The sequence below is a fragment of the Alosa pseudoharengus genome, unplaced genomic scaffold, assembly GCF_046254945.1.
Source record: "Alosa pseudoharengus isolate Yale_2024_CS ecotype anadromous, Long Island Sound unplaced genomic scaffold, YU_APseudo_1.1 YU_APseudo_1.1_scf_82, whole genome shotgun sequence".
In the NCBI taxonomy this organism is placed as follows: domain Eukaryota; kingdom Metazoa; phylum Chordata; class Actinopteri; order Clupeiformes; family Clupeidae; genus Alosa; species Alosa pseudoharengus.
The window spans coordinates 2,501-15,000 of record NW_027468873.1 but is presented as its reverse complement, the minus strand read 5'-3'; the positions used below and the strand labels follow the sequence as shown (position 1 = coordinate 15,000).

Below are 12,500 nucleotides of genomic sequence, written 5' to 3'. Positions count from 1 at the left end.
GTGAATTTGCAGATTTTCAGCACTAGAACCGCGACAGATAGCCCATGAAGGATTTTGCAAGGGATGTTTCACCACATTCTGAAACTACACCTCCCCCCCTTTCCAATGACACCCCACTTGTGAAATTCTATGGTGGAAAATTGGATATTTAGCCCCTCTAAAAACAGTATATATTTCGTGAAATTGCAGAATTTCAACACTAGAACAGCGACTGATGTCCCATGAAGGATTTTGCAAGGGATCTTTCACCACATTCTGAAACTACACTCTCTCCTCTTTCCAATGACACCCCACTTGTGAAATTCTATGGTGAAAAATGGGATATTTAGCCACTCTGAAAATACAGTATATATTTTGTGAAATTGCAGAATTTCAACACTAGAACCGCGACAGATAGCCCATGAAAGATTTTGCAAGGGATGTTTCACCACATTCTGAAACTACACCTCCTCCTCTTTCCAATGACACCCCACTTGTGAAATTCTATGGTGGAAAATTGGATATTTAGCCCCTCTGAAAATATAATATGTATTTGTGAATTTGCAGATTTTCCGCACTAGAACCGCGACAGATAGCCCATGAAGGATTTTGCAAGGAATGTTTCACCACATTCTGAAACTACACCTCCCCCCCTTTCCAATGACACCTCAATTGTGAAATTCTATGGTGGAAAATTGGATATTTAGCCCCTCTAAAAACAGTATATATTTTGTGAAATTGCAGAATTTCAACACTAGAACAGCGACTGATGTCCCATGAAGGATTTTGCAAGGGATCTTTCACCACATTCTGAAACTACACTTCCTCCCCTTTCCAATGACACCCCACTTGTGAAATTCTATGGTGGAAAATGGCCTTTTTGGCCCTTTGAAAATATAATATGTATTTGTGAAATTGCAGAATTTCAGCACTTGAACAGCTACACACATCCCATAATGTCCTTTGCATCGGCTGTTTCAACACATTCCGAAACTACACTCGCTCTTCTTTCCAATGACAACCCCCCACGTGAAACCCCCATCGCATAAAATGGCTTTGTTTTCGATTAGAACTCCCATTGCCTATTTCTCTCATTGCAGTTTTTATACACTAAAATTGGTCCCTATTGGTCAAGACTGATTTGTTGCAAACAATTCCACCGTATATGAATAGTTGAGTGTGTCCTCTTCCAATGACTTCCTTCATGAGCAATTCCATCCAAGAAAATAGGCTTTTTTAATTTCAAAATCCTCAAGCTATTATTCTGATTGTGGCTTTCAACACTACATTTTCTCCCTATCACTCAAGTCATTTGGCACATTTTGGTCATTTTGGGGGCCAAGCAGTGAAGCTGCGAAGCATCATTACTGTTTCTAGCTTTTCTTATTGGGGGCCAGTAGCAAAGCCCAATTGTATATTTACGCTTTCCTATTATTCGGGACCAAGTAGTGTAGGCACCCATTGTGTTTGTACATTTTCCTTTTATTGGGGGCCAAGCATCAAAGCTGCAAGGCACCCACTGTGTGGTTATATGTTTTCCCATCCTAAGAACACACAATAAATGTGGAGTCTTTTTACCACTGTGGGGGCGCTATAATCACAGGATGTAGGCTGATATATCAGTAATGCTTTCGCGTACCGAAACACAACTTGGTATATGGACTTAAGACCCCATCCCGAGGACACACAATATATTTGGTGACCTTGGACCACTAGGAGGTACTAAAGTTACAGGAAATGAGCTCATATCTTGGCAATGCTTTCTCGTACCGAAACCAGACTTGGGTCATGGATTCGCCACACAATAATGTTGGTGATGTTTGGTCACTAGGGATAGATTAGATTAGATTGGACTCAACTTTATTGTCATTGTGCAGAGTACAAAGTCAACTAAATTCAGACACTGCTCTTGCTTGCTTGCCTGCCGGTTCACACTTCACCCCTCACTCTCAGTGCAACATGCACCTCCACCATCAAAGGCTGATGCACCCCTCCCCCACAACATGTTCATGAACAATGCGACTACACTAACGCTGTTCACAAGCCACCAGTCTACAGCCACCAAATACCCCTCATCCCCCCACCCCCCCTTCTCTGGACAAGGGGAAGAGTGCTGTGAGTATCATGTTCCTTGACTTCTCCAGTGCTTTTAACACCATCCAACCCCTCAGACTGGGTGAAAAACTCCTGCAGATGATTGTGGATGCTCATCTGGTATCCTGGATACAAGGATACAAGGATACAAGGAAGTTTATTGTCACATGCATATAGTTACTGGAAGTAAGAAATGCAGTGAAATTATGTCTGGTGTCAGCCTATTTGTGCATTAATGGGGGGGGGGTAAAAAGTGCAGTAGAAGAGGGGTTTAGTAGATTAAGTGGCAAGGGCTGCATAAAAAAAGGTGGGGGAGGATTGGGATTGGGTGGGGGGCACCAACAAGGAGCACCCAAGAGCAACAGGGGCAAGGAAAAACTCCCTTACCAAGGAAGAAACCTTGGGAAGATCCACGGCTCAAGGGGCTAACCCAACTTCCAGGGGTCTTGGTGTGTGTGTTGGGGGGATGACAGGGGAGATGGGATAGTGTGCTGTGTATGTGGGGAGAGGGCAGTGTGCAATATGTGTGTTGGAGAAGCTTCCTCATGAGACAATGTGCTGTGTATTGGGGGGGGGGGGGGCAGTGTGCTGTAAGTATGTTGGGGATGTGGGACTTACTATTGCAAGCAGAGTCCTGTACGTATGATGTATGTGAGTGATGACAGTGAAGATGTGTGTGTGGGCGGGAGGGGAGTGGAGCAGTGACTGTGTGTGTGTGTGTGTGTAGTGTGTGTGTGGGCAGTGTGCTGTAAGTATGTTGGGGATGTGTGTTGGAGAAGCTTCCTGATGAAATAATGTGCTGTGTATGTAGGGGGGGGGGGGCAGGGACTTACTATTGCAAGCAGAGTACTGTATGTATGATGTATGTGAGTGATGACAGTGAAGATGTGTGTGTGGGCGGGAGGGGAGTGGAGCAGTGACTGTGTGTGTGTGTGTGTGTGTAGTGTGTGTGTGGGTAGGTGGGGGCAGTGTGCTGTAAGTATGTAGAGGATGTGTGTTGGAGAAGATCCTGAAGACAATGTGCTGTGTATGTAGGGGGGGGGGGGGGGCAGTGTGCAGCAAGTATGTAGAGGAGGCTTACTGTAGCAAGCAGTGTGCTGTATGTATGTGAAGTGATGACAGTGAAGTGTGTGTGTTGGGGATGGGGGTGGGGTGGGGGGGTGTGTGGGGCAGAAGGCTAAACCTTCTGGGGGGATGACAGGGGAGATGGGAGTTCAGGGGCAGAAGGTTAGGCAATCAAGGACATGGGTAGATGGAGGAGAAATCAAAAATAATAAATAAAAAGTTCTATGGAGATGTGCAAAAGTTGGAGAAAGTCAGATATGTGTGTGTGTGTGTGTGTGTGTGTGTGTTCTGACGTGTGATGAAATAAGAAAATAAATAAAAGGTCTGTAGCATAGGGAGAGGGATGTAAAAGTGCTAAAAGTCTTGTAGGTGTGTTTGTGTGTGGGGGGGGGGGGGCAGTGTGCGGCAAGTATGTAGAGGAGGCTTACTGTAGCAAGCAGTGTGCTGTATGTATGTGAAGTGATGACAGTGATGATGTAAGTGTGTGTGTTGGGGATGGGGGTGGGGTGGGGAGTGGGGGGGGGGGCAGAAAGGCTAGGCAATCAAGGACATGGGTAGGTGGAGGAGAAATCAAAAATAATAAATAAAAAGTTCCATGGAGATATGCAAAAGTGTGTGTGTGTGTGTGTGTGTGTTTGTAAAATAAATAAAATAAATAAAAGGTCTGTAGCATAGGGAGAGGGATGTAAAAGTGCTAAAAGTCTTGTAGGTGTGTGTGTGTGTGGGTGGGGGGGGGGGGGGGGTCATGAGTGCTGAGTAGTGAATGAGTGCAAAGTCAGTATAGTGTGAGTTCAGAGCTGGGAAATGTTTGAGAGTGCTGAGGAGTGAATGTGTGCAAAGTCAGTATAGTGTGAGTTCAGAGTTCGGATGGCCTGGGGATAAAAACTTCTCCTAAGTCTCTCAGTTCTGGCTTTGTGACTACATAGGCGTCTTCTTGATTTCAGTGGTAGGAATAATCCATTGTTAGGATGAGAAGAGTCCTTCAGAATCTTTTGGGCTCTTAGGAGTACTCTTCTGGAATAGATATCTTGTAGAGCAGGGAGTTGAGTTCTTATAGTACGTTCAGCTGAGCGCACTACTCTCTGCAGAGTACTACAATCTTTAACTGTGGAGTTCCCATACCAGGTGATGATGCTACCAGTTAGAACACTCTCAACCGCTGAAGTGTAGAAGGCCTTCATGATGGATGTAGAAACTTTGAATTTCCTTAGCTGACGAAGGAAGTAGAGTCGTTGTCTGGACTTCTTCAGAACATATTGAGTGTTAACAGTCCATGTTAAGTCTTCAGTAATGTGGACACCAAGGTATTTAAAACTTGTGACTCTCTCTACAGGTTGCCCGCTGATCATTAGTGGGGTGTAACTGTAGTTCTGCTGCTGCCTTCTGTAATCCACTACCATTTCCTTGGTTTTATTGATATTCAGTGTCAAGCTGTTAGATTGACACCACTGTGCCACCTCATCAACCTGATCCAAGTAGAGCTGTTCATTGTTGTTACTAATCAGGCCCAAGATCACTGTGCACGGTGGATTGCAGACTACCTGATAGAGCGGCCACAATTCGTCAGACTGAAGAACTGCCTCTCCGACACCGTGATCAACAGCACTGGAGCTCCACAGGGAGCAGTGCTCTCTTCAGTCCTTTTCAACCTGTACATGTCTGACTTCTGCTACAACACAGAGTCATGCCACATGCAGAAATTTTCAGACGATACTGCAATTGTGGGGTGTATCAGGGATGGGCAGGAGGAGGAATATAGGAGCCTGGTGAAGGACTTTGTGCAATGTCCGGAGGTCTAAGCCCGCTCTGCTCCCAGTTACCATTGAGGGGGTCAATGTGGAGGTGGTAAGCACTTACAAGTATCTGGGGATACATCTGTACAATACACTGGACTGGTCAGTCAACACTGAATCCCTCACAAAAAATATGAACACAATTCCCCCATCCTAGCATCTTTACACTGGTTACCTGTTAAAAGTCTCATTGACTTAAAAATATTACTTCTAACATACAAACATGGCTGGGCACCTATATTAAAGATATTTTAGTACCATATTACCCACCTAGACTGCTACGATCACAGAATACTAGACTTTTTGTAATCCCAACAGTAGAGGCAGAGCTTTCTGCTACAGCGCACCCCTCCTCTGGAAATAACTCTCTCCATCAATTTTATAAGCAGACACCCTCCCTATTTCCAAGTCTAGACTTAAAACATACATCTTTAGTGCCTCCCATAGTTAGGTATGGTGTAGTGTGGAACTTCCGGGTTTTTATTGGAATGGACCACCTCTGCTGTGTCCTCATGTGACTGGCGCCCTAGTCATGCGTGTCATGGTGGCAACTGACTACCCTTCACCATGCCTTAGGTATGCTGCTGTAGCATAGCACTGTCATGGACTTTTCATGTGTCACGCCGTACAACTCTGCTTCTTTCTCTCTCTCAACTCCCCCTCTTACCTCTTGTCTTTGTCTTGCCATTCAACTCCCTCTTCTCTCCTAGGCAAGTTCAACTCCCTCTTCTCTCCCTCTCTTGCCTTTTGTCTCTATAGTATAACACTATATAATACCATTGATATACTTCATAACCATCATGACTTATAGTAATACCTACTATTTATCTCTCTTTCTTCCCTCTTACCTCACTTGTGAGATAAACTATTACCAGTCATCAGCCATCCTTGTGTTTGGCCCTCATCGCACCTGAAGTCCCATCCCTATGACTGCCCTATGTGATGACCCTGTGCCCCTTCAGGCCTTCTCCTGTCAGTGCACGGGCAGGGCTGGGCCTGGTTGGGCTAATACCCTCATTGATTACACCTATGGTTAGGGTGGGGCTATATTAGGGGTTCCCTATCTTTCTGATTAGGCATTTTTCTTACTTCTTGCAGGCACTCACTTTGATTCTCTCACACTTTGCTCTCTCCCCTCATTTCTAACTCTACATCTCTTTCTCTTTCTTTGTCTTTAGGCCTACTTCACTAGCTTCTTTGCATCCATACATCCATACACTCATACACGCACGCCACCACTCCCATTCATTTCCCCCTAGACATTTTGCTATTGGTAACCTTGTGCTTTACTTTAATAAATTAATATATTTGGTTTGAACCTTGTTGTCCGTGTCCCTCTTTATGTTTCGGTCTGGGAACGAGCTGGCCGTAACACTTACCATTGCCTATTGCAGTCCCCTTGTCTGGATTCCTGGCCCGTGCAGCCTAGCTACCCAGTACTTGACATATGACAATTCCTAATCCCTATGGACAATACATGCCCTACATTGGACTATTTGAATTTCCTGACACTAAATAGGATTCATGCATACATCGTACTGGTTATGTAACCATTTTACCTCTTTGTAACATACCTCAGGTTGTTGTGTTCTATTCTGTACACCTAACTAACCTATTAATTTATTATGTATACAGTATAGACCTTACTGCCCTGTAACTGACCCTAGGCAGATAGGTCAGGCCCTTGAGTCTTGTATCCACTCAAGGTTTCTTCCTATATGTATCTCAAATTGTGGAGATACATATAGGTGTGAAAAGTGGCCTGAAGTGAATAAGTGGCCAGAGTAGAATAAGTGTGCAAAGTTTGAGCATTTTACTATGTACATTTGTATGTGCTGCCATGGACTCCCATGGCACTAGAAAGAAGCATAATAACAAATCCTACTAGCCCTATAGGGTCCCTACTACGCAGCTTCAATGCTTGCCCCCCAATAAGACAAGGTAGAAACACTAATGGCCCCAAAAATGACAGAAATGTGGCAAATGACTTTTAAGTGATAGGGACCAAATGTAGTGCTGAAAATGTATAATCAGAAAAATAGGCCAAAATAAATTTCCCATGACAAATGGGAAGTCTAGACCAAATCTAGTGCTGAAAATAATCAATTTCTCAAATACATTTTATTTTCAAGGGCCATTTTTAACGATAGAATTTCATATAGGGGGTGACATTGGAAAGAGGAGAGGGTGTAGTTTCAGAATGTGGTGAAACATCCCTTGCAAAATCCTTCCTGAGATGAGTATGGCTGTTCAAGTGGTGAATTTCTGCAATTTCACAAATACATATTATATTTTCAGAGGGGCTAAATATGCAATTTTCCACCATAGAATTTCACAAGTGGGGTGTCATTGGAAAGGGGAGGAAGTGTAGTTATAGAATGTGGTGAAATATCCCTTGCAAAATCCTTCATGGGCTATCTGTCTCTGTTCTAGTGTTGAAATTCTGCAATTTCACAAAATATATACTGTTTTTAGAGGGGCTAAATATCCAGTTTTCCACCATAGAATTTCACAAGTGGGGTGTCATTGGAAAGGGGAGGAGGTGTAGTTTCAGAATGTGGTGAAACATCCCTTGCAAAATCCTTCATGGGCTATCTGTCCCTGTTCTAGTGTTGAAATTCTGCAATTTCACAAATATATACTGTATTTTCAGAGGGGCAAAAAAGGGCATTTTCTACCATAGAATTTCACAAGTGGGGTGTCATTGGAAAGGGGAGGAAGTGTAGTTATAGAATGTGGTGAAATATCCCTTGCAAAATCCTTCATGGGCTATCTGTCCCTGTTCAAGTGCTGAAATTCTGCAAATTCACAAAATATATACTGTTTTTAGAGGGGCTAAATATCCAATTTTCCACCATAGAATTTCACAAGTGGGGTGTCATTGGAAAGGGGAGGAAGTGTAGTTTCAGAATGTGGTGAAAGATCCCTTGCAAAATCCTTCATGGGACATCAGTCGCTGTTCTAGTGCTGAAATTCTGCAATTTCACCAAATATATACTGTTTTTAGAGGGGCTAAATATCCAATTTTCCACCATAGAATTTCACAAGTGGGGTGTAATTGGAAAGGGGAGGAAGTGTAGATATAGAATGTGGTGAAATATCCCTTGCAAAATCCTTCATGGGATACCTGTCCCTGTTCAAGTGTTGAAATTCTGCAATTTCACAAATACATATTATATTTTCAGAGGGGATAAATATCCAATTTTCCACCATAGAATTTCACAAGTGGGGTGTCATTGGAAAGGGGAGGAGGTGTAGTTTCAGAATGTGGTGAAACATCCCTTGCAAAATCCTTCATGGGCTATCTGTCGCGGTTCTAGTGCTGAAAATCTGCAATTTCACAAATATATACTGTATTTTCAGAGGGGCAAAAAAGGGCATTTTCTACCATAGAATTTCACAAGTGGGGTGTCATTGGAAAGGGGAGGAAGTGTAGTTATAGAATGTGGTGAAATATCCCTTGCAAAATCCTTCATAGGCTATCTGTCCCTGTTCAAGTGCTGAAATTCTGCAATTTCACAAAATATATACTGTATATTCAGAGGGGCAAAAAAGGGCATTTTCAACCATAGAATTTCACAAGTGGGGTGTCATTGGAAAGAGGAGAGAGTGTAGTTTCAGAATGTGTTGAAAAGTCCGATGCAAAATGACATGTAGGCCGTAGGGAATACATTTACTGTAGAAAAACTTCAAAATCTGCTACCCCCCCCCCCCCCCCAGTGTAAAATGAACAAAATTATTTAATAGAAAAAAACATAACACATCAAAAGATCCAGCACAGAAAATAAAGAAAAAACTACATAATCTGCCACCCTCTACATAACCCCCCCCCCTCTAAATTACCAAATTATTTAATAGAACACAAAAGGCAACATTTCTCAAAACATTCGGCAGTGGAGTCAACAGAAAAAAGATATACAGGCTTTTGAACGTCTGTGAACAATGCCTGTTCATCTGCAACAGGCACATGCCTGTGTTATCGCGGATTTGCGGTCAACACTGGCCCCTTGTGGACGAGGTAGAAAATTGCATTATTTAAGGTGGAACGGAAACTTAACTCCCCCGCGAACTGAAAGTGGTCTTCCCCCGCGGAAACGAAAGTGGTGCCAAGTTCAGCCTCGTCTAATAATATTTGTTCATGTAGCAAAGGAGCGGTAGGTGTAGGCCTAGGCTAGCCTATCACTCTGATAGCAGCTAAAAAAATATAGGCTACACTCACTCCGTTAGGAGGCAACTCTCTCAGTTTACACTAGGCTACTTCAGCTGGAAGTTTTAACAACTGTGGACTTGACTAGTGTAAGCTTTCGTTCAGCTGACGGTAGCGCTGCCATCTGACTGTGATCATCCAGAACCGTGCAATAAAATTCCACCTATCCCATCAGTAACAAAGTTCGAACTAGTCACTGACATTGTAACCGACAACATTTTTTTAACGTAACCTAGACCTAGTATCTAATGTTACGTAATTGCAAGAAAACGAGTGAAAACAATTCCTTAGTTTTAACCACGCAAGTGCGCGTATCATTTATTAAAACGGTAGAAAACTGAATCAAAGACGGTGCATCAACAAAAACAGCATGCAGTTTAAAAGTCCCGTTATTTAAAGTCCCAGACATTTAAAGGGACAGCGATCACTCAAGACAGACCTACACCACAACTGAGTGATGAACGTGAAATTCTTTGAATAGCCTACAAAACACTGCATTTAGATGACAACTGCGTGAAGAACCACGCTAAAGTTGATGGCGAATTAAGTTTATGGCATTCACATTTAAATCATTCAATAGCCTATGAAAACTTGATCGATCAGTTAAATTGTTCTCATAAAAGGAGCAGCAGGCCTACAAAATATTCCAAATAGGCTAGTTTTATTGCAGTGACAGAAAACTGCAACATATGAGTTTAAAACCATGTTAAATTTGAAAGCATCTAGCTAGTGACAGGAGGTTTTAGGGGGGGAAAGAAACTCTGTAACCTACTTGATTCCACAGTCAATGTTCAGTATTTGGCCTATAATTTAGCCTATAATATTGGCATTTGAATCCATGAAAACTAACCAAAATCTATAATTTCCTATCGACAACAGACCAGTAATGCATCGAATCGCATTGCTACACATTTTGAAGTATTGAAAAGAATCAAATCAATGGCTTAAAGAATCTATATTTTATCAAATTGTGATTAAACTTGATTTACACTCCTAAATGGCATCCTTACCTACCTACCTAACTGTTGTTTTGGGAAGTATTTATCATGCAAGCATCGTGCATCCATGCTGAGTAATGCAATGAAATAATAGTTTTCAATTTTGCATCAGTAAAGCAGTCCACTGATGTGCATGTTTTCACGGACTGCTTTGTGTCAAATGTGCAACAACAATACCATACCAATAATAATGGCTTTATCCATATAAATAGATTTCTGGGCCTATCCTTAGACTGGAGTTGTTTTTTTTTTTTTTGGGGGGGGGCGGGGTAGTCGGTGTTTGTTCTTCATTTTTCACCACACATGTTTGGTGTTTTAGCGTCATTTGTGCCAAGGTTATCATTCACCTTATTAGGGCTAAGGGCTGGTTAGGATAACTCAAGGGCTAGGGTTAAGGTAAGGACAACTGAAACTGAACTCGACACTACAAAAAAACATTGTCATTGACAATGACCATACTTAATGATCACAATTAGAAATTGTTAGTGTACCTAATATTGATTTATACCTTATAGCAAGTAGTAGGCTAAGTGGTGCTTTGCATACCACCCCCCCCCCCCCCAAAAAAAGGGCTGCTGCTTGATGTCGTGTTGGTAGTAAAAAATATTGTGGAGGTAGTAAAAAAGGTAGTAAAAAGTAGTAAATTCAACTCTATGATTCCTGCATATACCCTGACACACACACACATGCATGCACACACAAACACACACACAGACACACGCATGCACGCACACACATGCATGCACGCACACCCACACACACATGCACGTGCACACACACACACACACAAATACACACACACACACAAATGCATGCACGCACACACACACACACACGCATGCACACACAAACACACACACACACATACACACACACATACACACACACACCTGTGCAGCATCTAAGACTGGCAGCTGATATTACTGTAATATTGTGTGTGCATGTTTGAATGTGTGTGTGTGTGTGTGTGTGTGTGTGTGTGTGTGTGTTATTTCAGTGACAGCATGCTGAGGCATCCAGAGTTGGCTGCTGATGTCCAGGTTGCTGCTGACCTGCTGCTGCTCACCGAGTGGATCCAGAAGGCCAAGACCAAACTCCTCAGCGTCACACAGGTGTGTGTGTGTGTGTGTGTGTGTGTGAGAGACAGTGGATCCAGAAGGCCAAGACCAAACTCCTTATCACTGCACAGGATGTGTGTGTGTGTGTAGTGATGATTATGCATGCACACATGTATTCACACATGTTCCTCAGGATTATGTAGCAGGCTACACACACACACACACACCTGACCACTGTCCTTCTCCTCAGGGTTATGTAGCAGGCTACACACACACACACACACCTGACCACTGTCCTTCTCCTCAGGGTTATGTAGCAGGCTACACACACACACACACACCTGACCACTGTCCTTCTCCTCAGGGTTATGTAGCAGGCTACACACACACACCTGACCACTGTCCTGTTCCTCAGGGTTATGTAGCAGGCTACACACACACACACACACCTGACCACTGTCCTTCTCCTCAGGGTTATGTAGCAGGCTACACACACACACACACACCTGACCACTGTCCTGTTTCTCAGGGTTATGTAGCAGGCTACACACACACACACACACCTGACCACTGTCCTTCTCCTCAGGGTTATGTAGCAGGCTACACACACACACACACACACACCTGACCACTGTCCTGTTCCTCAGGGTTATGTAGCAGGCTACACACACACACACACACCTGACTACTGTCCTTCTCCTCAGGGTTATGTAGCAGGCTACACACACACACACACCTGACCACTGTCCTGTTTCTCAGGGTTATGTAGCAGGCTACACACACACACACACACCTGACCACTGTCCTTCTCCTCAGGGTTATGTAGCAGGCTACACACACACACACACACACACCTGACCACTGTCCTGTTCCTCAGGGTTATGTAGCAGGCTACACACACACACACACACCTGACCACTGTCCTTCTCCTCAGGGTTATGTAGCAGGCTACACACACACACACACACACACACCTGACCACTGTCCTGTTTCTCAGGGTTATGTAGCAGGCTACACACACACACACACCTGACCACTGTCCTTCTCCTCAGGGTTATGTAGTAGGCTACACACACACACACCTGACCACTGTCCTTCTTCTCAGGGTTATGTAGCAGGCTACACACACACACACACACCTGACCACTGTCCTGTTTCTCAGGGTTATGTAGCAGGCTACACACACACACACACACCTGACCACTGTCCTTCTCCTCAGGGTTATGTAGCAGGCTACACACACACACACACACCTGACCACTGTCCTTCTTCTCAGGGTTATGTAGCAGGCTACACACACACACAC

The 12,500-nt window shown here is 43.6% G+C and overlaps 1 protein-coding gene across 1 annotated transcript in view; it reads left to right on the top strand.

The window, feature by feature from the left end:
* The window catches only part of LOC143113480 (tumor necrosis factor alpha-induced protein 2-like), a gene marked incomplete at its 3' end in the record, with an annotated part of 25,904 nt that overhangs the window by 10,919 nt on the left and 2,485 nt on the right, over window positions 1–12,500 (top strand). The window contains exon 3 of the mRNA XM_076275433.1: window positions 11,134–11,248. Coding sequence (XP_076131548.1) covers window positions 11,134–11,248 — 115 coding nt within the window. The remainder of the gene's footprint in view (window positions 1–11,133; window positions 11,249–12,500) is intronic.